The sequence below is a fragment of the Falco rusticolus genome, chromosome 8, assembly GCF_015220075.1.
Source record: "Falco rusticolus isolate bFalRus1 chromosome 8, bFalRus1.pri, whole genome shotgun sequence".
Lineage (NCBI taxonomy): Eukaryota > Metazoa > Chordata > Aves > Falconiformes > Falconidae > Falco > Falco rusticolus.
In genome coordinates this window covers 6,719,612-6,745,938 of record NC_051194.1, presented here as the reverse complement: position 1 = coordinate 6,745,938, position 26,327 = coordinate 6,719,612, and the positions used below count along the sequence as shown (strand labels likewise).

Genomic DNA, 26,327 nt, shown 5'->3' with positions numbered 1-26,327 from the left:
ATCAAACCTTGCCACTGGCTAGCTGTGGCCATGGCCAGTAAGAATGATCCCTCTGTGCCTCAGTTTCCCCACTTGGAAAATGGGTGCAGCAGCACTCGCCTCACTCTGCAGTGCTCTGCATGCCCCTGGGTGGTTTTACTCAACACTGGGAGTGTCCCAACAAGTTTTTGCAATTTCCCTTTGCCCAGGATTTATTTGGATGGTGATTCTGGTAGCGCAGGCAGCTGGCCCCAGCAATCCCTCCTGGGGTCCCAGCCCTTCCCGCTGCCCTCCATGGCTGGACGCTGTGGGGGCTTCAGCTGAGCATCCCACCGTGGCCATGGCCCATGCATCACGCGTCTTGGGGCAAGTGGGGAGGGTAGTGCCAGCAGCTCAGGGAATACCACGCTTAGGACCCTGCACACTCCAGGGCTTCCCAGCTTTTTCCTGGAGCTGCTGAGCTGGGAGGGGCTGAGCCTGCGGCTCCCCATAAACCTGGCAGCTTAGCCCACGTCCCGGGCAGATGTTGGGACTCTGCCTTGGAGCAGAGGGTGGGAAAAGGAGAGGGCGGCTCTTCCCGGGAGAGTGAGGAGGAGAGCTCGGCACCACTGGGCTTGAACTTTAGCACCCTCTTCTGCAGGACTTTAAAGAAAGGGATCATATCCTGAGCGAGCTATCTGGATAGCTGGGCGGGCAGAGGGCTGGAGCCGAGGAGAATCCAGCTACTTTCTCTGGTGAGGTTTTTATGGGGTTCTTCATAAAGAAATAACGCCAGCGCGAAAACGCCAGGAAGCCAGGAAGTGTTTCTAGTGCTCGGGACGCTTGGTGAGCAGCTCTGGGGCTGCCGTTAATCACTGCGAGGAGCCCGTCCTGCCGTGCAGATGTGTTTGATTGGAGCGGCGCGAGGGTTATTTTCTTTTGACTGAAGGCAACCCAGCCCCGGCAGATTAAGTTCTTTGTGTGCACACGAGTGTGCCTTCATGGGAGCTGCTCCTGCAAAACTGGCTGCAGGGGTTTTGGGGGCCATCCCCTAGGTTGGGGGGCTCACCCGGAGGAGGGGGAGACCCTGTTTCCGTGGCTCTGAGACGATGCCGGGACAGTAGCTCCCTTTGCAGGCAGCGCAGCGTGCTCGGGATGGCCGTTTATGCCCTCACGGGCTTCTCGCTTGTCAGCCTGCTCAGCTTTGGCTATTTATCCTGGGACTGGATGAAGCCCAGTTTGGTGGCTGATGTGGCCACGAACCCCATGGAGAAATCGCTGCCTCCTGCATTCGCCAGGCCACCCCACATCATCTTCATTCTGACTGATGACCAGGGCTACCATGACGTCGGGTATCACGGCTCAGATATCCAGACGCCAACGCTGGACAGGCTGGCAGCGGAGGGTGTTAAGCTGGAGAACTACTACATCCAGCCCATCTGCACCCCGTCCCGGAGCCAGCTGATAACCGGCAGGTAAGCCAGTGCCTGCCCACTCACGTCCCCCCTTCTGTCCCTTCCTCAGCTCTGTGGGGCTTAACCCCCAGATTGCTGCTAGACAGATGCCCCTGTGTATTGGCAGATGGTGGAGATCCTCCAGAGAAAAGCATCTTGCTGCCTTTCTCTAGAAGGCTTCCCGGGTAAACGGTTGATTTTTGCATGGAATAAATAGCGGCACATGGCAAGGCCAAAAATGCGGATGCCATTGGGTAACATACATTTCTTTGGGGTAAGGTGGTCTCTGGCCATGAGGTCCTTTAGTTCTGGGCAAGGAGCTGTCCTGTGCTTCTGTTACACTGGCCCTTGGGCTTTGCTGCTGGGCTGTGAGGTCAAAGGATGATCCTCCCCTGCATCTATGAGTCCTTTAGACCGTGCTCTTCCTGATTGCGTGTTCGGTGCTGCACTGGCCAGGGCAAGCTGGATGCTGGTCTGGCACCCTCTCCCATGTGGCACAGTCAGGTCTCCCCTTATTCTGGGCCCTTCTGCCTCCTGGGACAGATGGGGCTTTCCCTGGAGCAGTGCTGGGAGCTCAGCACTCAACGTAGGAGGCAGATCTCATCAGATTGTCCTCTTCTGAGGAGTGGTCCCCAGGGAGGTCCCTGGATGTGGTACCTAATGCCTGGGTGTGGTGGAGCCCACCAGGGTCCAGGCAAAAGCCCCTCTTCCCTCCTGATGGCTCTAGAGGGGTCCCAGGAATCTTAGGGGTACACAAAGCAAGGGGGGACAGGGGTGCACAGGCACCCAGGTGGGGCACTGCAAACCCACAGGGATTGCTGTGCAACTCTTGCTTGTGCTGCCCAGCCCTGACGGAGCCCAGCCACCTCCCCTGGGCTGGCAGGAGTGGGGATGGCTGCTGGTGGCATCCTGCGAGAGCAGACCAGTGTGCTTTTGACATGTCTGCTGAGCCCCCTCTTTTTTTTTGCATCTGCTTTTGGTACTTTTGGGTGGATGAGGAGCTCCCTGTCCCTGCCGCAGAGCTTGCTCCATGGGGTTGGGTCAGGTGACACGGAGATCTGCATGCATGTGGGGTCTCCAGCACATAAAGTGCCATCGCATTCCCACCCAGCACAGCTTCTCATTGCCGTTGATTCCTCCTGACTCTTCCCTGGCAGGTACCAGATCCACACGGGGCTGCAGCACTCCATTATCCGCCCTCGGCAGCCCAACTGCCTGCCCCTCGACCAGGTCACCCTGCCACAGAAGCTGCAGGAAGCCGGTTACTCCACACACATGGTAGGCAAGTGGCACCTTGGCTTCTACAAGAAGGAGTGCCTGCCCACCCGTCGGGGCTTTGACACCTTCCTGGGCTCCCTGACGGGCAATGTGGACTACTACACCTACGACAACTGCGACGGGCCGGGTGTCTGTGGCTATGACCTGCACGAAGGCGAGGACGTGGCTTGGGACCAGAGTGGGAAGTACTCCACCTTCCTCTATGCTCAGCGTGTCAGCAAGATCCTGGCATCCCACAGCCCCAAGGAGCCCATCTTCATCTATGTGGCCTTCCAAGCAGTCCACACACCTCTGCAGTCACCCAAGGAGTACATCTACCGCTACCGCTCCATGGGCAACGTCGCTCGCCGCAAGTATGCTGCCATGGTGACATGCATGGACGAGGCGGTGAAGAACATCACCTGGGCCCTCAAGAAGTACGGTTATTACGACAACAGCGTGATCGTATTCTCCACTGACAACGGCGGGCAAACCTTCTCCGGGGGAAGCAACTGGCCACTACGGGGCCGTAAAGGGACGTACTGGGAAGGAGGAGTCCGTGGCATTGGTTTTGTCCACAGTCCCCTGATCAAGCGCAAGCGTCGGACTAGCTGGGCACTGGTTCACATCACGGACTGGTACCCAACTCTGGTCAGCCTGGCCAGGGGCAACCTGAGCAACGTCCCAGGCTTGGATGGCTACAACGTCTGGCCTGCCATCAGTGAGGGCAAGGAGTCACCGCGAACTGAAATCCTGCACAACATCGACCCCCTGTATAACCATGCCAAGTACGGCTCCTTGGAGGACGGCTTTGGTATATGGAACACGGCCGTGCAAGCCTCCATCCGTGTTGGGGAGTGGAAGCTTCTTACTGGTGACCCGGGATACAGTGACTGGATCCCACCGCAGACCCTGACCAATTTCCCAGGGAGCTGGTGGAACCTGGAACGTCTCACCGATGGCCTGAGGAAGTCCCTGTGGCTCTTCAACATCACCGCTGACCCCTACGAGCGCTATGACCTCTCGGACCAGCGCCCAGATGTGGTCAGGACCCTCCTGATGAGGTTGGTGCACTACAACCGAACGGCCATCCCGGTGCGGTACCCTGCGGAGAACCCCCGGGCTCATCCAGACTTCAACGGTGGTGCCTGGGGACCTTGGGCCAGCGAGGATGATGTGGAGGAGTGGGGAGGTGGTGGGGAGCCCCTGAAAAGTAGGAACAAAAAGAAGAAGTGCAAGATCTGCAAGCTGCGCTCTTTCTTCCGCAAGCTGAACACCAGGCTCATGTCCAACCGCATCTGACAAGAGAATCCCCCAGCACTGACCCAGCCTGGCCAGGGTGGAGCTCCAGACGGCAGTGCCGTGGGATGGGAGTGTGGAAGAGGGATGGACAGGGAGATGGCCAGCACTCTCTTGCTTTCTCTTGCTCCGGTGTTCACTCCAGAATCCTTCTCCTCTCTGGCTGGACCGGTGGCTACAGGGAGGTGGTCCCAGTGGGCAAGGAAAGGCAGTGTGGGCTCAGCCGTGCTGCTTGGTGGTGGTGCACAAGTCTGCTGAGCTGGGATGGCCCATGCACAGCCCCTTCTGGAAAGAGAGGCCCTTTTCTCAAGGACTCTGCAGGCATTTGCAAGCTTTGAGTGTTGGCCAGTGCAGCGGCAGAGGAAGCGCGGGACCCTGGGGTGGTGATGCAGAGGGGCTGGCCAGCCTCAGTGGCTCTGCCTGCAGGTTGTCCCTCCTCATTTCCCTGTATATACATGCTCCTGACTTTCGGCCTGCTGCCAGGCAGCTGTCTTCTTTGCCTTTGCTCTGGGAACTTGAGGGCCTCCCCCAAACCCAAGACCGTGGCGTTTCCCTATTTTACTTCTTTGTGGAAGGATGGGTTCCTGACCTTGGGTGTCAGACCTGAGACTGCCATGGCTGGACTCAGGTTGCTGCTACAGGGGCCTCATGTGGAGCCATGGCTTCTCCTCTCCACTGGCTTGGGGGGCCGGGAGCAGCCCTGGTGAGGAACTATGGCTTATGGAGAAGTGGTTGGGTGCACTCAGAGGACAGATATTGTTCTACAGACCCACATTTGGGACGCAGGTTTGATCCAAGCTCTGGTGGACTTCATGTGGGTCAGCCACCCAGCAGATCCTTTCCTCCATAGTTCTGCCTGGCCAGACCTCCCATGTGCATGGCTGTAGGCACCCACGTTCCTCTCCATGCGTTCTATGCATCCACCCACCCCCCACCCCCCAACTGCTCCTTCCCAGTGCTGGGGCTGTCCCCGTCCCCACATCCCTGCTGCTGAACCTGGGGCGGTAGGAAGATCTCAAGAAGGTCTCTGCAGAAGCTGATGTTCTGCTCTGTTGCTGCAGGACTTCGAAGCTGGGGAGGGGGGGTTACGGGAACGACTCTCACCTGCCAGCGCCACACCATGTCCCCTCGCTGCAGATGGGCACCGCTCTCCCACCAGCATGCAAGTAGCAGGGGGAACCAACTCCCCATCATCCACCTACCATGGGGAGCCAGCCCATGAGATTGCTGGGGGCCAGGCAGCTTGGGAGCCGGGGCAGCCAGCAAAGCGCCATGCCCCCGTGCCTTCGGCGGGGTGTGAGCGTGCGTACTTGTGCTCAGAGGAGAGCTGGCGAGGATGAAAGAGGGTAAATAGCTTTAAAAGCATTTTGGATGCATGGTGCATTTCCATTTACACAATGTGTTTTACATTTCTCCCCACAGGTTTCTCTTGGTGCAGCGTGTGTAGGCGAAGGCCCTGCTGTGAATTTTGAAAATAGTTATTTTTGTCTCTGGAAAATGAGGCCCGTTAGGACTTGTCAGCTCTTGGATGAGCAGTGTGGGCTTTCTTTTTTTTTTTTTTTTTTTCTCCCTCTCTCTCTCTCTCTCCCTTGCAAAATAACATTCATTTAAAATCTGTCATTGAAAGATGTGACAATTGGCAGCGTGCACACTGAATACCTTTCAGTGTGCTTTCAAGCCCTGTGTGTGAGAAAGGGACGGGGACGGGAAGAGAATGCAATGACACATTTGTGTATTTTTTTCTTCTTACTCTTAGCTGGATTATTTGGGGGAATTGGGATTTTCTATAGAAACAAAGGAAAAAAAAAAAGCTGACAGCAAGGCAGAATAGAGGAGGCCTCTTGCTGTAGAGGTGGGAAGGAGTTTGCAAAGCCAGACCGTGGCAGTGTGTGCATTGGTCCCAGCTGCTCTGCGTACGCCCATCACCGTACTGTCCCATCGGCCCCATGCAGCCCTACAGGCATGTCCCCGGCAGTGGCATCAAGGACAGGTTTCAGAGGGGCACCCAGCTCCTCCATCAGCTCCATCTCCATCCCCGACTCCCTTAGCACATTGCTCCATGGGGACCAGCCCACAGGCGAGCCCCAGAAGCGTGCTGCACATCCTCGAACTACCTCAACCGGCCAGCTTGATTCCTCGGGATGCGTGCCACCAACGTGCCTGTCGGCAGCGGGGCTGCGGCACCGGCTGCCGTTTGGCAAAGCCAACTGGTTGCTGAATATAAAGCAATGCTTTGCTGATAGAAGAGGAGGCTGCTGCAAGCAGAGAAGGAGCCAGAGGAGGGCAGGGGATGATGGCTGTGGGGGGCTCAGGCATGAGTCATGGCAAAGGGAGAACCGGTGTTGGAGGGAGCGGGAGAGCGGGGCTGGCCATGGGGCGGCAACAAGGCTTGGGAAACAGCTTTCATTTCCATATTTATATAAACACATCCAAGTTTAGTCCTTCTTTTATTTTTTTTTCCTTCAAAAATGGAAATTTCCATGAAAACATGTTTGATTTTTCTCCCTTCATTTTTACTAATAGCCCCATGATAAGGTTCATCTGGTCTTGCTTCATTTCCAGTTTCTGATGTGCTGGGATGATGCCGGGTTCACGCAGTCAGCCTAGCCATAGCGTTGGATCTTCATTCTTCCTTTTTTTAATTATAAAATGTTGCATTCTGAATTTTTACAAAAGAAACAGTTGAAGGAAAGCCTCTGAAAACAGAGAGGAAAAGTAGGCAGGAGCATCTCCAGGTGTTTGGAGAGTGCAGAGCCTTGGCTGGGAAGGTGGTGGCTGCTGCATGAGCTCCCCATCCCACCACTGCTCATTAATGGTCTCTGTGGGGAAAAATGCAGTGATGTGCCAAAATCCCATGTTTTCACACAGTTCAAGCCCCTTGGGAGTGCCTGTGTGCTCTGGCTGCCAAGGGGTTAGTGCAGCTGGTGAGATGCTCAGGTGGTGGTGGAGCTCCCTTGCCCAGCCCTGATGCTGCACCCAGGAGACGTGTGCACAGACAGGCTGAGCGCTCCCCTCCTTCCCAACCACCCTTCGAAGAGCTGTGTGAGCCCAAGGCTGCTGCAGATCTTGGGCAGGAGCTGGGTGCAGGAGGGATGGGGCAGGGGGATGCATCTGGGACCAGGCGGGGCTCTGGGCTGGGGGGATGTGAGAGCGGGGTGGGATAGCAGGGCAGTGTCTGCCTCTGCTCCATCGGGATGGACTGGCTGCCTCCACCCTGCCGGCTGCAGAGAATCCAGATGGGGATGGGATGGGGATAAGAATGCGGGTGGGATGGAGTTGGTGTGGGATGGAGGCAGGGGTAGGATGTGTATGGGGATGGGGATGTGTATGGGGATGGGGATGGGATGGCTCAGGCAGGTTTGAGGGTACCTTGGAGCCTCTCCAGCCCCACAGCATCTTCCACCCGAGAGAAGGAAGGGAAGCTCAGCAGCAGGAAAGGGGATGGACATCTCAGCAAACTTCCATGGTAGGAGGGTGGTAGGGCACCCTGAGCACCTCATGCTGCGGAAGGGTGCTGTGGATCAGGGGCTGTATCTCGTGCCCGGCAGTCGTGTCCTTTTTCCTTCCAGGCGTCCCAGGATGTGCAGTTCTGCAAAGGTTTCTCCTTACCCAGAGCCACTGCGTGGTGGCCCAGGGGAGCTGCGTGGCACGCACTGGACATCCCCAAGTATCCACAGCCATGTCACAGGAGAGTCCCTGCCCACGGGCCCTGGTGGTGGGAAGAGGGTGGCCCTGGGGACAACCTGACCCAGCCAAAAGCAGTTTCATGTGGCCACAGGAGCGAGCGCTGGGGCTCGCAGGGACAGGGCACATTTGCAAACACAACCCTAAATGTAAATCAGCTCTCCTTACCATGGTATTTATAATCTTTTTCTAAAAATAACCCCAAATTCAGCTTCCCAGAGGACAGCAACTGAGCATCCCCCAGACCCCAGCTTGAGTGTGAAACTCTCCCAGTAATTTTGGGATCTGTGCAATATGTTATTTGCAGCCCCACTGGTTTTGCGTACAAGGCACTGCTGCAGGCTCCCTGAGGCCCATGCAAGCCCTGTCCCCTGTGAGGAGGGGGGACCTGCTGCAGCCCCCTGGGGACACTCTGGTCCTCCCTGAGCCCTGTGGGGCAGCTTCCCACCCCGTGCATCTGGGGTTTGGCATCAGACCTCGGGTGCCCATCCTGGGGCAGTCCCATTCTGGGATGCAGAAACTAAATATCCGTAGGTAGAGCTGGAACAGCACGGGGAGAGCAGGATATATTTCTGAAGAGGCAGCCCAGTGATGGAGAGGAGCTGCAGGGGATGGACGTCTCCATCAGGCGGCCAGACCCGAGCACGGCAGCGGGAGAGGAGCTTGGCTCTCCAAAGCCCTGCAGGAGCAAACCTTGGGGTGGCTGGGAACAGAGACACCAGCCAAGAAGAGACATCCGAAGAGGATCCAGAGGTCTCTGGGAGAGGGCTGGGACTACTCCCCTCCCTGGGTGCTGGTGGGAACCACCCCCCAGCCCGGAGAGGGAAGATCCCACCCAGAGCTCCTGCTCCCCTTGGGTTGTCCCCAGGCACTGGGAGTGGAGCCACACAGCAATTCTTGCTTGGGAAAACATCATCGGCAAAGCAGAGCGTGTTCAGCACTCAGAAGCCTGACACCCCCTCACCCTCAGACAGGGAAAAATGCTGAGGAAAAGAGGAAAAAAAATGAACAGAGAGGAGAGCGGGAAGGGAGAAACCCTTCCTGGAGAGCCGCTGCCTCGGGAAGGAGGCAGGGTCCCTGTGGGGGGCTTTGACATCACCCCCTGCCCCAGGCGAGGGGTTCGGGGCACGGCGGTCAAGGCTGCAGCAGAGTTCCTGGGGGGAAGGAGGGGATGGATCCCTCGTCCCTACGGGAGCATGCCGAGTCACGTGTGGGGGGCTGAACACACATGCCAGCGTGGGGGTGGGCGCGGGAAGTTGGGGCAGGTCACATTGTGGGCACATGTAAGTTAGCACAGGCAGGAGTGAGGCGGGGGTTCATGTCTGCCCACGGGTGTCCCTGGGTCCCTGGTGTGGGGGGCTCTTCCTCTCGCTCTTCAGCTCTGAGGGGCTGCGGGGGGCTGGCAGGAAAAAGCTGAAGGAGGAGAGCACTCCCCCGAGCATCCGGCTGCACCAGCCCCCCCAGCAGCCCCCCGCCTCCTGGCATGGCCCCCAGGGTGGCAAATGAAACCCCTTTTCACATGGGAGCGGGATGGAGAGGAGATGTGCACGGGCAGGGAGGCGTTTCGGGGACTATCATATCCCCAGGGCAAAGATCGCACACGTTTATCACTCTCACCCGTGAGGGTGCCCGTTGTGCTCTGCCCACGTGGTGGCAGGTGGCATGGCCAGGGGCTGTCACCCCTTGGGGACCATGGCCCCATCCTCGTGCCCCATCTGTGTGGGAATCAGGTCCCTGCTCTGCCACCAGCGCCACAGGGTCCCCTCCGGCACAGCCACGCAGGAGCGGGAGGCTGGATGTGGGGATGCAAGGTGGGGATGAAGGTGGGTAATGGTGCAATTAATGGAAAAGCCATTAGACCTTTCTCCTCCTCCCCCTCTTCTTCCTCACTCCGCCACTTGCTGTCCTCCTCCACTTCCACCTCCTTTCTTCTCTCTCTCTCTGCTCCTCCTTCTCTCTCTCCTCTCAAAGATTTCTCCCTATTTTTGTCTGGTTAGAGCCTTTTCTTTTCCTTTTAACCCTTCCATGGCATCCTGAAAAGGAACTCAACCCATCTCAGCTGCCAAGGGCAATGCCCTCCCAGCCAGCAGTGGGAGTCCCTTCTCCAGGGGTGCTGGGGACTCCTGCTGCTGCAAAATCATCCAGAAACAGGACAAAAGCTTGGAAGAAAGCTCTTTGGTGGGGTTAGAAGGTGGAAAGCTGCAAGGGACAGTGTAGATGGTGGAGAGGGGACTGGGTCCCCGATGGGTGCTGCCTGGGGTGCTGGCAGCAATGCGGGCTCAGAGGGAAACCTCACCCGTGAGGTCTTGGACCTTGTTACTCCACTTTTATTGCCCTTTTTTTGCTTCCTTATGTTAAATGCAGCAGAGAGGAGACTCAGCAGCAGAAAGCCTGAGGAGGAGGAGGAGGGGGCTGACCTTCCGCCTCCCCCAACTCTGAAATCCCCTGCTTGTCCGCCCAGCTTGGGCACAGCAGGGAAATGCCAGCCCTCGACAGAGCCTTTTTGCTTCCGCTTTAGCTGTGCTTTCGGTCAAGATGCTTGCCCCATGGTGGGGGTGGACCCTGGGGACCCGCTCCCTGGAAAGCCCTGGGGCCTGTGGGGTGAGCCAGCAGCGAAGTGGGGAGCGGGGAGCAGCTCCGCAGCACAGCCAGCCCTCCCTGCAGAGTGATCGGGGCCAGCCCCCCGCGGGGGCCTGGCTGATGGCAGGCCAGTCTGGGGACCTGGGGACCTGCCATGGTTTCTCCAGCTTCCTCTGACACACTTCTGCTCCATCTGCTTCTACCTGCCTGGACCCACTGCAGCATGTCCCCCGTCCCGCAGCCCCCAGGCCCCAGAGGGATGCCACTGCAGGCACCAGCAGGGCCTGTATTTTGGGAGGGGTGAAGGCAGTTGCCGGGGCAACAGCATCCTGCTGCAACATGGAAACCACAGTTTCCATGGAAACCTTTTTTGCCCCAATTATTCCACCACTGCCATGTCCTTTAATTTGCCTTTAATATTTGCATTTTAACCTTCCCCCACCCCTGCAGCAGGCAGGTGACCCCTGGGCAGCCCCCAGGGCTGGGTCCCCAGCAGGGCCCTGGTCCCCACCGGCAGGCGGGGGTTTGGGAAGCAGTTGCCCCGGCAACAGAAACAGGGCGTTTCTGGCAGCGGTGGTCACCATGGGGACGGGGATGCTGACGAAGGCTTGTGAAGCTGAGAAGACAAATTGCCCTCATCATTATCTCCGGGCTTGTCAATCAAACATATTCCCTTATTTACCTCGGCGAGGAGAGAGCCCCGGGAGCACACGGAGAGGGAGGGAGTGAGAGGAGAGCTGCTTGCCCCAAACTCCGCACTGGGGAGGGAGCATTTCCAGCCCCTCGGGATGGCCACCATCACCTGCAATCGCTTCACCGAGGAGTACCAGCTCTTTGAAGAACTGGGCAAGTAAGTTGAAGACAGGGCTGGGATGCTTGGAGTGGGGCTGTGCACCGGCTGGGGAAGACCCTCAGCAATGCCGGGAAGCACTGGAGATGGGACGAGGCAGGCACGGAGTGGTGAGGGGGACTCGGGTTAGGGTGGGGGCTGCCAGCCCCAGCCCTGCCTGCTCCCTCCCTTCCCAAGTTCGGGTGGCTGGTGATGCGTGCTTGGCCAGGGGCTCAGGTCATCCCAGGGGGCTGGAGCTGCCCGGGGAGGGGGCGGCTGCCCCTCTTACGGAAAAGCCACTCCCGAAAGACGATGCTGCTGGCTCCCCCAGGAACTTCTCCAGCTGGGAGGAGGGACGGGACAGCTGAGGAGGAAAGCCAAAGCAGCGGGTGCCCCTCACATTTCTTTAGGGAATTTCTCCATGTGGATTCACCGGGGTTTGGCTAGTCCTGCAGGAGTCCCAGCCTGCCTGGCAGCCTCCAGAGAATCCCGGTGGCTCTTGGTCAGACCCAGGGTGTCTCCCTTCCCTGCCCCTGTCCCAGTATGAGTGCCCCCCGGGCAAGACACAGCCCTGCCTGACCCAGCTCTCCTGCCAGGGAGGGCTCAGCTCGGCAGGTCCGGGTGTCATCGCGTGTGCCTGGGTTAAGGTGCATATGTGTGTGCATGTGTGTGCAAACAGAAATGCCTGTGCACAGCCGGGCGAACCTGGGGGGCACTGAGCACCCCAGGGTGGAGCAGGAGATTTCAGGTCCTCTGTGCAGGGCAGAGGGATGCTCCAGGTCTCACTGAGCGTGTGGCTGTAAAACGGGTGCAGGAGCGAGGAGGCGTATGCCTGTGTTGTGGTTTCTGTGCCTTTTTTCGGAACTGGTGTGTAAATCTGGGGCGTGCAGCAGTGCTGCCCTCAGAGCATCTTGACGGCGTGGTGGCAGGCTCGGGGTGCCTGTGCCAGGTGGCTGGTGCCTGTGCTTCAGCTGGGCAGCTGTGTCCGTCCGTAGGCATGGGCTCCAGCCCCGCAGCCCTGCATCGCCGGGGCGCAGGGCAGCCTGCACGTAGATGTGCACCCGCATGCACGTGGGTGTGCGAAACGGGGGTGAGGGAGAAGGGGAGAGGACAAAGATGGAGAAATCGAGAGGCTGAAGCAGGGGAGGACATTGTGCCAGGCTGAATGTTGTTAATATTCCCCAGGCAAATGGGGGCACCGGGTTGCTGCTACAAAGTGCAGCTCCTTGGAGGTGAGCAGAGCCCTGGTCCCAGGACATCCACGCCCGTCCCCTCGGCGTCGGGCTGGCTGCGAGGGGCTGGCAGGGAGCAGTGGGTCGGGGAGCAGGTCCCCGAGGCAGGGACAATTCCAGTTGGCACTGTGGACAGGGTGATGGGGAGCTGGTGGGGTTTGGGACCTGCTTTTTCCAGAGGTTTCTTGGCTGTTCTGGGCTCTGAGGCTCTGTGGTCATGGCAGGGGGTGGGCAGGGAGTGGGCAGGAGAGGCAGTGGCTGCTGGGTGGCTGCTGGGCCCTGGCTGGGCAGACACGGCTGCGGGGACGTGGAGGGGAGCTGGCAGGCCAGGCACAATAGGGGGGAACCAGGAGGGCTCTTGGAGGCATTTGGGGTGCAGTGCTTTGCTAGGTGGGTGCTGACACAGAGGGTGAGCACCCAGGCTCAGGGGCTGCCCATGCTGCCAGGCACCATGGTGTAAAACCACCTCGACAGATGCATTTTTAGACAATGACGAATAAAGGAACAAATCTGGCGCAGTGGCTTGCTGGCCCCCTGCGAGCATCACACCCTGGTCCACTGAGCCTCCCAGGGTGATGCAGGGGCAGTGAGGTAAGGCTGGCAGCTTGGGGCAGCACATCCAGCTTGGGGCACCCCGCAGCTTTCCCCTCGGTGCTGGGGGGCAGGCACCACTGCAGCGCTGAGGCGTGTTCCCAGGTTGGAGGTTTCACCGGGCTGGTCAAGGCGCCATGGAGCTGGTTGGGGATTTTCCACTGGGATGGCTTCCAGCATATCCCGGCATATTCAAAAATCAGCAGTTTCCCATGGGGAAATTTCCACTTCATGGGCTTAGAGGGGTAAATCAGGACGAAGCGCCACACCTCTGCTCTGCTGCAGCAGCCGTTTGCAGTGGGAAGCGGTGTTTCTCCTCTGGCGAGATGCTCCCGGTGCCGGTTGGGGTGGGGGTGTCCTGGCAGGGGTGAGGCAGGGTGGGCAGCATGGCATTCCCCCACCCAGACCCCGAAGGGGAGCAGCGTCCTGCAGGGACTCAGAGCAGAAAGGGTCTGTCTTGAGTTTGCTGTCCCCAAGGCACTGGGATGTTCTGCTGGGGGGACACATGGGGTGCCCACGAGCCTGGCTGGCGGAGTTGCTGGGTGCCAGGCTGCTGCGCCCACTGTGTTGCTTTGCCATCTCCTTGGCTGACACCCATGCTGACATCCAGGCAAGCTGGGGGTTTAAGGTGCCATACACCTAATGGTAACACTACAATGGGGCTTCATGGGGGGCAGAGATGGGGAGGGGGGTCTGCAGAGCCTGCCTTATGGGGCACGAGCCCTTGGAGCATCCCTACACCTCCAAGACTTGGGATGGACATGTGTCCCAAGCAGGGGACATGGAGCTGGGGAAAACCTGCTCCCACGGCAGCCTCGGCAAAGCTGAGCAAGTGAGGGGCTGCTCTGATCCCCCCCGCTGCACCTTTCTTGCAGGAGGGGACCAAGGCAAGGGCAGGGAGCAGCATGGAGGGGGACAGGGAGAGGATCCTGCCCACGGCCCCCTGGAGTAGGACAAACATGAAGTGCAGCTCCACTGGTGCCTCCAAATCCGCCCCCACAGCAGGTTCAGGGAGAGGCTGGAGACAATTACCGTGCCGAGCGGCACAATCAGCCCCTCTGCTCCCTGAGCTGCAGGAGAGGGGTTTTATTAGAAAGGAAAAAAAATAAATATATAGAGGAACAAAAAATCCCCAGCCCACACTCTTCTCTCTAGAAAGGAGATAAAATGCCTCGGAGGAGGTGGAGGTGTTGAAGAGAGGGAGGGCAGCAGCAGCGCAGCCGGGCGCTGGCAGGGAAGGTGTGAAGAAGGGAGAAGCGGAGCATCCCGGTGGCAGAGCCTTTGCTGGGGCTGGTGGGGGGAGGCCGTGGGGACAAGGCTTGGGGTCATGCCTGGCCCGGGGGACCCAAGGAACAGGGGGTGCAGGGCTGGAGGGACAGGGCTGGCTGCTGGGCTGCGGGTCTGGCATCACCCTGAAACGGCAGCCGTCGGGGGGGCAGGTACATGGTCCCTACCCATGGCCCTGCGGGTAATGTACCAGCTAACACTGGGACATGCTGCCATGGCTGGGATGAATGCCACATCTCCAAGCCAGGCAGAGACGGGGGCCTGCAGCTGCCACTGGCGCTTGGGTTGGCCCCATCCAAAGAGCCAGCGCCCCGGCAGGGAAGGGACCCACACCACTGCCCACGGCCAGGGAACAGGACACATCTCCTTCCAAAGGGGTTTCTTGCACCAAGATGGGGCTGAGCCCCCTGCCTGGCCAAGTGCCCTGCGCTGCCTGCACTGCCCTGTCAGACCCTGGTGCAGGCAGGGGTGTCTGGGCTTGTGGGGAAGGAGATGCTGGATTTATATGGAGCCAAGAGGGGATTTTTTCCCCCAGGCTGGGAAGACCACACATGGGAAGCAAAGGAGCAGCCTGGCATGGAGAGCAGAGCCGGTTGCTGTGTAATGCCCAGCAGGGTCAAACACCCAATGTGGGGGGTTCCCAGCCAGTGCAGACCCCCTGAAGGACTCGACTGGGACTGCGATGGGACTATGGCAAGCATGCTGTACGCTGGTGTCCTGCACCCACACCCAGTGCCTTGTGTGTCCCCCTGCTCTGGGCTCATCGGGTCTTGCCTGTGCTTCATGGAGCCCAAACAAACATTTGATTTCTGTTACAAAGGTCCAGAGGAGCCAAAAGCCACAAATGCAGCCAGAGGTGTGAAACCCTGCACTCTGCCTGTGCAGCACATCCCGTCTCCAGCTGCTGCATCCCGCTTCCCACAGCTCCCCCTTCACTGCTGTTCAGTTTAGCTTGAATAAATGGATGACTGAGTGGCTGTGGGCACTGGGACCAGGAGTGGCTGGGAGTCTCCAGGCACCACGGGTCGGGGACACCTACGTCCCTCCAACCCCATGGAGGTCCCACAGCAAAACCCTGTGGCTGGGACAGAAACTCCGAGCTGGGGTGGTAGGCGTGGGGGCTTTCCTGCTCTCCAGGCTCACTGCTGCAGGCTCTCCTGGCACTGCAAAAGCAGCATATGTGTCTTTAGGAAAAAAAAAGGAAAGATGGGTCACAGGGACTCACAGAAGCCCCCAGAGCCTGGGCAGTGCAGGGTTCCTGGCAGGATGGGGAGAGTGGCACCATGGGGCTGGCAATGGCTCTGGTCTCCCCCACTTATGGCGAGATGGACACAAAGCATTTTGCCCCTCCTTTCCCATTAATCTACCCCAGACTACAGGAACATTAACAGCTCAGCTCTTCAGCAGCCAGGATTAAATGGCAGGACAGGGAGGCTGGGAAGCACCGGGATGCTGTTCCCCAGCTCCTGCCTGGCACGTGCCGCGAGCCCTGCTCTGCACGGCGGTGCTTGGCATGTGGGCGGCTGGCTCCACTGGGGCTCCAGCCTCATCCCTCTGCACCCTGCCGCTTGCCTGCTCTCCTAAAGATCACATGCAAACCCAAATTGCCTGTCTCCACCTGCCCCCACCAGTTAAATCAATTATCCGTGGCTGCTCGCCAGCCTGTGGCCTTTTATTCCTCGGCAGGGAGTGGGAGCGGGGCGACGGGGAGCGGGGGGAAGGTGGGGCAGGAGGTGGGATTGCTTTTGATAGTTGTTATTTTAGCAATTGGAAGGGTTTGGCAGAAAAGGGAACCTGGTAAAAGGTTGTGCTCAGCAGGGCTGGAGTGCGTGTGTGTGTGCAATGCCGCAGCTCCTGGCATCGCGCCGGTGCACTTTCAGTGCAATGAGTTGGCAGGGCTCAGGGTATGGGGTACGGGGGCAGAGGGGCTGCTTTGGAGCATCTCAAGCATCATTTCCCTGCCAGGTCCCAGGAGACCCTTGCACGTTGGCTCACATGTGTGCAAGCTGCAGCAGCATCAGTTCCCCACCCAGCCTTGCTCCAGTCCTTGCTTGTAGGGTCCCCTGGGCTCTCCCTGCCTGTGTGACAGTTTTGCAGCTTGGGGGGAACACCTTGCACCACTCACCTGCACCCATGGCTGGTGCTCGCACCCACTTCTGCAAAGTGCTGCTGTGATTGCAAGGTCTAGAGCATGCGAAGCCACACACACAGACTGAAGTGAAGCGGCCAAGTGCTGCATGGCAGCTGCAGCCATCCTGGTGCCCCTTGGGAGCCAATACCCTTGGTAAATCACTGCCCCTTCTCTCCCAGGGATAGGTAGGGCAGAGCCTGGGAGGGAGAGGACGAAAGGCGCACGATGGCTGGAGTGTCCCAGGGGAGCCGAAAGCGGCAAATTCTACATTCATCCCTAGGTGTACCTGTGCCTGCCCTCGTCATTCCCCAAGGGCAGCAGTGTAGTGAAGCCAGCTGAGAGCCCTCGGTGTTTTCTCCAAGCCCCTTCCAGCACCCATCCCTGTGTCTGCCCCCGTGACTGTGGCTGCCCCTCGCCCCACAGGCACATCAGGGCTAAGCCGTGTCCTTGCCCGTGCTGAGCCCTTCATCTCTCCCTCTGGCTTCTTGTCTTCCCAGAGGTGCTTTCTCCATCGTCCGGAGATGCGTGAAGGTGTTGGCAGGACAAGAGTATGCGGCCAAGATCATCAACACCAAGAAGCTGTCTGCTCGAGGTAGGCGCTGGGGGTGTTTTTGGGGAGGCAGGAGGTGAGCAGGGTTTGCGGAGCAGGGTTTGCGGAGCAGGGAATTTGTCCCCTCTTCACAGTACCAGAATGATGCCTTTGATGTGCAGCGAGGTAGGGGGTGTTTGATGTGCAGGGGGGACCCTTTATCCCACCCTGTCCCCACTGCAGGACACACTGAGCTCCTTGATGGATGGGGTGAACATCCTGCGGAGGTGTCTTGGTGGCTGATCACTGCATCCCACCCGATCACAGGGATGCACCCACATCCAGCTGTGCCAGGGCTCTGTGGGACTCCCAAACCCCAACCCGCCTGGGGAGCTGTAGGACCTCATTTCTTTCACTGAGACACCCCCTCCACCCTGCATGCCATGTTACAGCAAAGTGATGGTTACAGCCTTGCAGCAAGTCAAGCTGCCGCCAGCCTCAGGTGATGTTTCCTTACTTGTGTACCTACATCAATAAAATGGGAAGGTCCTTCAAGTGGGGGTATGATTTCATTTCTCCCTGGAGATGGACACTCACCCCTTGCTGCTGTCCAATTAATTGCTCTGATGGAGCATGTTGGCTGCTTTGCTGCTGGAAGAGGCGCTGGCAGATCTGTCCTGGCTGCTCCTCGCTTGGGGCAAGGCTGAGCTGGGCCAGCACAGAAAAGTTTCAGCCAGCCCTTGCCCAAAGGCAGGGACCCCTCTGTCCCCAGGCATCTGGCAGAGGGGCTGTGATGAGGAGGATGGAGAGGATGGGACAGCAGCTGCTGTGACCCTGGCTCCAGCTCCTCCTGGCTGGATGTGTCGGGGAGTGCAGGATGGGTGCTGGGAGCGAGTGCCCTGCCAGGAGGTTTTAACTAAATCCCTCCCTCAGTTTCTCTCCCTGATGCCACTGCTCACCTCTGGAGGCAAAACTGAAATGCAGAAAATGGTGACAAAATCCTTCCTGACCTCAAATTAAACCAGTGCTTTGCAATCTCCCTCCCGCAGTGCTGCGAAAGCAGCACAGCGCTGATGCTGAGCACCCCCCAGCTCCTCCCAGCACCGGCCCCTGCCCCTCTTCAGAGATGCAGACCATTCCCTTCCTCTGAGGCCGAAGGCTCCCAGCCCAGGGCAGCCAGCCGGGCTCCGGGCAGAGTGTGTGGTCCTGGCCTCGGCACTTGGCTCCTGCCTGCGTGCCCAGCTGGCACCGGGGTGGGCAGCAAACGCCCCCGGGTTTGCAGGGCTGCCTGGAGGAGCAGATTGAGCCACCTTCCCTCTATTCCCTCCTGCCTCTGCTCGCCTGGTCCAGCAGTTTGCCCCTCTCCAGCCTCTTCTGGGCTTTGTGCTGTCTCTGCAGTGGCTCTGTGTCCATCTGTCCCTTGGAGAGATCTCGCCGGGGTTATTTTCACTGCTCTGGCAGCTGGATTCACCAGCTGCTTTTGCTAATGGTCTTGAAACCCCCATTTCTGCAATGCTAGCATGGGGGATGGTGCTTCCCCAGGCTGGGAGCAATCCCTAAAGGTGTCTCACCGCGACGTGCCACTGGCTGTGTCATACACAAAAGGCAGGAGGGCAGGTGTGCAGGGAGGAGAGGCGTGGGGAGAAGGTGAGAGGAGCTGTAAAACATCCCCAGCCATGATCTCTTCAGACAACCTCTTTCAGCAGGGGAGAAACGGGAGTTTTTGGAGGGGAAATGTGTTTTGGGTCCAGGCAGCAACTGGATTTGTGGGGTAGGAGAGGGGCTGCAGCTGAGGCTCACTGCCCCCAGCAGCACTTCGCTGCGTGGTGGATGTGCCATGCCATGTAGGTGGCAGGATGCCCTGACCCACGGCAGCTGCCCCCCAAGTTCAACAGGGTCCACGTGCCTGAGGGACATCCCCCTGTCCCTTTATCCTGTCCATCTGTCCCTCTGTCCCTCTGCCCCACTGCTCTGGCACAGCCATCCCACCCACATGCAAAGCCCTTGCAAGCCCTGTCCTAGAGATTTGTGCAAGCAGGGGGGTCCCCTACCAGCCTGCAGCCCCATGCAGGGGTTGTATCTGTGTGATGCTCAGAAGAAACGGCAGACCCGGAGATCCTGCCCTGGGCTGTGGCCCTGCTCCCAGCCTGTCCTTGCTGTGCATTCACTGCAGGGAAGCTCTGCCCGAGTAGGACCCATGCAGACTCGCAAAGAGCAAAGCCCCCGGAGCACAGGCTGCCTTCGCTCCCTGGGTGGCATTCAGGCAGCTCTTCCCCTTGCAGTTTGCAGCTGAGACGGTGACTCCAAGGGGAGCGATGGCCAGGCTTCCCCAGGGTTTTTCCTACCAGGGGTTCAAACGCTGGGGCATGCCAAGGGGAAGAGACTGGGTTACCAGGAGCTGCATCCCCAGGTGCTGCAGCCTGGCAGGCACAGCAGCCTCTGCACCCACACAGCTTCGCCCTTCGATGGCCAGCTGGATGTGTCGGTGTTCGCTCTGCCGGGGCATCGCTGCTAGCAACTGCCCGGGGGTCCCTGGGCAGGGGTCCCTGACCCTCACCCCATAGGGATAAGCACCTTTCCCAGCCCCTCCTGGGTACCACTGGGTCTCCAGTGCTGTCCCGTTCCCCTTTGGAGTGGCGTTATCTCTGCCCCCCCCCTTTAAACTCCCTGATCCATTTTACATTTCGCTTGGTTTTCACTGGTCTCCCACCCCCTCCCTGTGCTGTTTGTGTTTTATCAAACCTCACCAGCCTCCTGGCACTCCCCGCCAAGCTGCCTGTGCCGGGCTTTGCCTTCGCAGGCGTTTTGGTGGTGACAGATTGCGAGGGTACAAAGAGGGGGGCAGTGGCTGGGGGGGCTGCACGGTGCTGCTGCTGCTGCAACTTAGCCAGGGAGCTGGAGTGGAGCTGAGTTGTGTTGAGGAAGGGATGGGGCAACCTCCTGCTCCCCACCAGCAGCCACACTTGCCCCTGTGCAGCCGCAGGCTCAGCTGGCAGCAGCGTGCAGGCACACAGAGCGGTGCCGGGACCTGCTCCATACTCAGGGTTGCATTTGCTGCCCTTGCCTGTGATCTCTGGGCTCTTCTAAGCAAGCAAAGGAGCTTTACTGGACACCAGCAATGCTGGGCTTCCCCATGGGACATGTGGCCCCAGCTTCCAGGCTGCAGATGGGGAAACTGAGGCAGAGAGTGACAATCAGTGACTCACCTAAGATCACTGTCAGGCAGGAGCAGCAGAGGAGGCAGAAAGCAGCTCCCTTGTTCCCCAGAGAAGTGCTTGCCCCATTGGTCATACTGTCCCTCCATGCCATCCCTGTCCTTCACCCCACAATGGATTTTTGTTGTGAAAAGGAACAGGCTAAACCCCAGCCTTTCCTTGTCACCTCCTCCCACCCCGGGAAGGTTGTCTCCCATTAGGGGAAATGCTGTGGGGACCTGAACAAGGCCACTAAGGCTGTTCCAGCCTTTGGCTCACAGACCCCAGCACAGGCTGATAAAGTCACCACAAGCCCTCGGGCAAGTTGCCCATGCCGAGCCCCATGGTTGCTGGATGGGGTGTATTGAGCCCTGGGGAAGGCTCCAGCCCCTGCAGGGATGGAGCTGTGTCACCTTCACGTCTCAGTGGTTGGAGACACCCAGGTTTGGTTTGATGCAGAGTGAGACTCTGGGGTGTGAACCTGCAAGGTAACAGCGGTAGTGCTGAGAGACGAGCAGCCCTAATTACATCATCGCTTCTCCTGGCTGCTGGGTTCCTGCTAGCATGAGATGCCTCCAGACAAGGCACCTCCATGTGTGGTGACTGGGTCAGGTATAAGGAGGGAGAGAAGTGCAGAGGCAGGGAAAAAGAAACAAAATGATTTGGAAATTCATTCTGGGCTGCCCCAGGGTGGAGGCTTTTTTGGCTCAGCTCAACTTGCTTTGCCCAGGGCTCTGTTGTCTCACATCCCCAAGCCTGATGAAAGCCAGGGAGATGGACCTGTGCTGCCTGTTTGGAGACAGGCACCAGAGAAAAGCAAATTTTCAGAGCCAGGGGGTTTCAGTGTGGGAGAGCAAGGACCTGATATGAAATGGCTGAGGATGGAGAGGGGGAGCGAAGTGGATAACCCCATTTCAGCTTGACATCTCTCACTGATCAGCTCTATCTTCAGTCGTTCAAATTGTACCGTGTGGGGCCAGAAGTGTCCTTGCTGATTGCCTGTGCTTGGCTGAATAAGAGAAAACAGAACAGGTGCTGCCGGCAGTGTTTTCAGGCAGCCCAGGTATTCAGGAGGTGATCGGGAGTTGTTGGGAAAGAGGAGGGTGAGGGATCATCCAAAGCCCAGGACTGCCCACAGCATCAGTACCTGGAGGCTTGTCTGGGGGCCACATCCATGCTGGGATACTGTCCATCAGGCCCCGATGCTGAACATGTCCCCAAACCCATTATTGTTTAGTTAAAAAGGATGGGTTTGCTTCTCGCCGGCTGCTCCATGCCCCCCAGGCTTCCTGTGCTGGCAGCTCCTCCAAGAGAGCATGGCAGGAGCTGAGAGCGGTTTATTTGCTTCCCCAGACCCTAATTTAGGGCTGTTGCCTCTTTCAGATCACCAGAAGCTGGAACGAGAAGCCCGGATCTGCCGCCTCCTGAAGCACCCCAACATTGGTAAGCGCACCCTGCTCTCCCGCCGTGTGCCTGGCAAGGAGCCGGGCAAATCTGCCGGTGCTGCATGCCCGGCTCCGCTGCCCACCTGCCTCCCGTGCCCCCACCCTGGCTGGGAGTCCTCACCAATAATTCAGCCCTATTTGCAACAGGGCTGTTTGTCCTTCCCTCGCACTCCAGCCACCATCCCAGAGATGGGGAAGGGGCTCGGTGGAAGCCTGCCCCGTTGACCTGCAGAGCTGTCCCTCCCCTTCCTCACAGGAGACAGCATCTTCAAACGAGGTCATGGGAAGAAGGGCCTCCACCAAGCACGGGGGGACTGAAGTAGGTCCTAACTAACCCACTTGGCCATAGCTCCCTCCGGGAGAAGCAGGGCCCCAGTAGGCTGCAGGGGACTATTTTTACTCCTGTCCCCCCCTCGGGTGCTGTATTCCTCTGCATGCTCCAAAAAGCGGCTACAGCTCCGAGCAGCAGCAGCAGCGCCGGGCGTGTAGGAGGAGCGATGGCGGGGGGAAGCGAAGACTTTCCCACCGATCGTCCATCTGAGAGTAGCCTCCTTCGGAAAAGCTGTTTCAGGAAAACTCCTGAGCCCCTGCAAAAGACAAAAATAGGCCAGAAGGAGAGAGAGAGAGGGGAGGGGAAAAAACTGCAGTAAAAAAATCCCAAACCCCAGCCTTGAGAGTGATGCTGATGCAGGCTCTTGGTCTCTGGTCCGGCAGCGGAGACAGGGATGAACCCCCTCTCCCCTCCACTGCACCCCAGTATGTGCCAACTCAGATGGGATCCTGCAGCTTTTGGAATGTGTTTGGGGATAGGACAGGAGCTCTGCAGCCCTCACATCCCGCAGCCCGGAGCTGGAAGGTTTCGCCTTTGGCTGAGCTCCTTCCTGGCCCCGTCACTACTCCTGGTGACCTGGATCCTGCTGCAGCAGATCCAGGGAGCCGAACCCTGGGGCCGCTGGGACCAGCCCTGCGGCTCCTGCCCCATAAATATTTCAGTTCAGAAAAAGCCTGTCAGCTTCCACCTGTCCCAGGCACATGGCAGGTCTCCGCTGCATTGCTGGGGTGCTGGACCCTGCAGGATCTGGCTGCTGTCCCCCCCTGCCCCTGCTCTGGCAGGACCCATGCCCCACACAGGAGCTGCCCTACCAGGGTCCTGGTGGGGAGTCCAGCCTCCCCTGGTGAGAGCAGCAGCTGGTGCCTTTCCTTTGCACCAAAATACATAGGAGGATTGCCGAGACCTGAAGGAAATACACTGCAAAGCACGTGAATAGCAAGAAATATTAAAACCCCCACGAGGACTTGCAGGTTGCTGGGCCATGCAGCTGGAGCTCCCCACGCTCCCAGCATGGCCCCAGCTTTCTCTACCAGTCTTCTTCCCTTCCCTCTCCATCCCTGCCCATGATGCTGGTGGGGTCACCAGGAACAGAAACATCTCAGCCCCCCTGTGCCTTCTCCCCCAGCCCGGCACCCCACCTCACTGTTTGGCCTTAGAGAAACCCTGGTGCACGGGGCTGGAAGGGGTTAACAGCATGAGATGCTAACCAGCCCAGTCTCACTGCTCTTTATACCCAGGAGGCTCTTCTCCATCCCTCAGCCCCACACCCTCTCTCCTTTCACCCCCCCCCCTGCTCCTGCTGCCTGGAAACTTGGGCCCGCAGCTCCCTCGCCAAGCTGGCTGATGACCCACCCAGGAGCTGGAACGAGCAGCCCAGCCCTGATGAGAGGAAGGAGTCACTGCTGCCCGCGGTGTGGGGATAGCCAGGCAGGAAAACCTTCTCTACCCCCTCCCAGGAGAAGCACCTCAGCTGACAAGGGGCTTTGCTGGCCCCTTGTTCTTGTTCCCTGCAGGGAGGTGGGGTCCCTCCAGCTCCCATGGGAATGCTGTGCTGCGGTTGTGATCCTGGAGGAATCAACCCGAGCTTTGCACCGTGCCTGCAGGAGAGCCTTGCAGAGAAAACTGTGCACAGGTGGTCGAGGGCAGGTCCAGGTCCCCAGCACATTCACAGCACCTGGCAATGTGTTCTGGACAGCTGAGGTTTCCCAAAGCTTCGTTTCCTTCAGGAAGCCTTGCTTTATTGGGGAAACTCTGGCTACACCCAGCCCTGGAGTTTTAACTCCATCCAGGTACCCATTGTCTTCTGCCTCTCATTCCTGAAGCCGTGTCCTGCTCCTGCCTTGGCTCTCAGCACTGAGCTGGAGTGCTTTGGCCGGTGCAGCTCTTTCTGTGGTCAGTAACAGATACATGTAGGATCAGGCTATATTTAGAGCGGCAGCTCTTTCTTACACCTTCTTGGCTCCTGGCAGCCACAGGCATTGGGACTTCCCCAAGCAGGGGATGTATCCGGACCATCTGCTTATGGTTAGACTGGCCCTATCCGCACCGAGCTTGCCTAATCCCCGCTTTGAACAGTTTGGCTTCTGCGGGATCCCAGGCGCAATACCCCCAAACCCCTCCCAGGTGAGATGAAACAAGAGGAAATGTGTTTCTTCTAGCAGAGGAAGGCAGAAAAGCTGGGATTATGTGTCAGAGAAAAACAGGGAGCAAACACATGTTGGAGCACAGGAGATGTCTGCAGCGGCCAGCAGTGGGGAAGGATAACCAGGGAATATGAGCAAGTTGTGTCAACAGTCAAGACCATGAGAGACACCAAGAGGAAAGATGCTGTCTGGCTCAGCGGACCCCCTCTGCCCCTTGCCCTGGCCGGGCTGAGGCGATGCTGCCAGCACCTGGCTCTTGGCAGCTGCGGGATCTGCCCACTGAACTTGGAGGGAGAGGTAGGACGAGCAAAGTGGCGTTGGCTGTGCAGGGAGATAAGAGTGATGCAGCACAGTGTCTGCACTCAGCACTGGGGCTTGTTATCTCCCCCGGCTCAGACTCAAGTCTGGAGGATGTTTCCACACAGGGCTCAGCTGATTTAGCTGCAGTAAAATGGGATAGGAGCGAAAATTCCCACAAAATCATTCACCTGAATGTTTTCTTTTCCTCCCTGGTTCCCAAAGTCCTCAGACACGTTGAAAGTTGTATCAAGCTGAAACCAGGTGAGCAGAGAGGAAGGGTTAAATATTTGCAGCCTTAAGGAAACTGGAACAAAATGTGAGGCAGGGGGCAGAGGATGCTGGACCAATCTCCATTTATACATCCTACCTGTTTGTGTGCCTGTCCCCTCACTGCACATCTGCCTGCTAAGCTGCGAGCAGGAATCTAAGCCTGAACAACCAGAACCCAGCTGGAGGGTGACAGATTTGCTCCTGGCTGTACCTGGTGAGGTGTACCCGAGAGGAGAGGGTGCCACTCAGCCTGATGAGCAAGGCAAGATGCCAGCCCCGTGGGAGGAGATGGGAGACTGGGAGAACGCTTCCTCCAAAGGAAATTCATCCTGCAGTGATTCCTGGATATCCCCGACCTGAGATCTCCCAAGGAGAAAAGGAAGGTCACTAGCAGAAAATAAAAAAAGCCCCATCAGTGCCAGGGCTGGCAGCCCAGCGCCCTGGCTGAGCTCTCCCTGTGCCCAGGCACCTCTCCCGATGGGTCAGAGGGCTGGGCTGGGGGCACTCACGCCTGCAGCCTGCCCAGTGCCCAAGATAGCCCAGCAGCTGCACAGGCTATCAGCCAGGCACCAGCCCCGAGCAGTCCCGGATTTGGATTTGACCTTTGAGCCTTGCACTGCTGCCCCAGGCTGGGGACATGGCCGGGGTCCTCTGTTGAGCAGGACCTGCCCCCCGCCCCCTGAGCCAGATACAATAACAAGAGGAGGAGGGAGGAGGAATAGCCCCTCTCTTCTTTTCTCAGCTCCTGCTTGTCCCCAAAGGGGGGCAAAGGCGTTCCCGGGGAGCAGGGTGGGAGCCAGGCATACCCCATAACCCTTCTGTCTCTGCTGCAGTGAGGCTCCATGACAGCATCTCTGAAGAGGGCCACCACTACCTGATATTTGACCTGTGAGTAATGGTTAAATGCATCTCTTAATCCAAGGCAGCTGCATGCTTCCACCCTGGGGCAACACACCCTGCACCCCACAGCTGCTCCCAAACCCTCCCTCATCCTCCACCTCACCCAAGCCCTTCCCACAGGCTGGGTTGAGCCAAGCTTGGGTCCCCCAAGCTGGGCAGAGGGCAGGTCCCCACCCTGCACCCCTAACATTCCCCCCCCATGCACAGCGCAGTGGCATTTTGGGGGGGTGTGTGGGTGTGTGTGCCAGGGCTGTAAATCAATCCAGCTCCCTTGTGTGCCGTGCTGAGGTGGCCGAGCGTGACTGTCCCTGTTTTCTCACAGGGTCACCGGTGGGGAGCTGTTTGAGGACATTGTGGCCAGGGAGTACTACAGTGAAGCAGATGCCAGGTGAGCACGGACACACGCCACATTGCGGAGGGGACAGCAGTTGTCCCCTTCTCCCACGAGCTGCTCTCTCCCAGGATCCTACATGTCTGGCTTGCTGCAGCATAAGCTCCTTCCATGCTGGGAGGTGTTTTACAGCCGCTCTGCAGCGTGTACTCATAAACCAGATGTGTAGTGAGAAAAAAAAAAAAGCAGCTCTTTTTAACTCACTGGGCTCCTGTGCCAAGAAGTGCCTGTTACCGCGGGGCTGGTGTCCCCCCCCGAATCAGGCAGCTGCCAGCCGTTGCTCACAGCATCCTCCTTCCCCAGGCTGATGGCATATCCTACATCTGACCTCCCTGTAAAGGAGCAAGGCATGGGGCTCCCAGGGCTGGGAACAGTGGGGCTCCCAGGGCTGGGGGTATCGGGGCTCCCAGGGCTGGGGGTGTCAGGGCTCCCAGGGCTGGCAAGAGGAAGCCCAGCGTCAGGCTGGTGCCGCAGCCAGCACAGACACCCCACAGTCTTTGCCCTTTCCCCTTGCAGCTGCA

The 26,327-nt window shown here is 58.6% G+C and overlaps 2 protein-coding genes across 3 annotated transcripts in view; both read left to right on the top strand.

Moving 5' to 3' along the window:
* The first annotated feature begins 1,068 nt into the window (after positions 1-1,068).
* On the top strand, positions 1,069-5,481 carry ARSI (arylsulfatase family member I). Its single transcript, XM_037396368.1, has 2 exons — positions 1,069-1,433; positions 2,570-5,481. Exons 1-2 carry the CDS (start codon positions 1,114-1,116, stop codon positions 3,969-3,971), a joined length of 1,722 nt encoding a protein of 573 aa, XP_037252265.1. The 5' UTR covers positions 1,069-1,113; the 3' UTR covers positions 3,972-5,481.
* A 5,332-nt stretch (positions 5,482-10,813) lies between these two features.
* CAMK2A (calcium/calmodulin dependent protein kinase II alpha) overlaps positions 10,814-26,327 on the top strand; it is a 33,630-nt gene continuing 18,116 nt past the window's right edge. For both annotated transcript variants that reach the window (XM_037398507.1, XM_037398506.1), the window contains exons 1-5: positions 10,814-11,082; positions 16,800-16,894; positions 21,409-21,468; positions 25,349-25,403; positions 25,738-25,803. In XM_037398507.1, the coding sequence (XP_037254404.1) occupies positions 11,021-11,082; positions 16,800-16,894; positions 21,409-21,468; positions 25,349-25,403; positions 25,738-25,803 (338 nt within the window). In that variant the 5' untranslated portion in view covers positions 10,814-11,020. The remainder of the gene's footprint in view (positions 11,083-16,799; positions 16,895-21,408; positions 21,469-25,348; positions 25,404-25,737; positions 25,804-26,327) is intronic.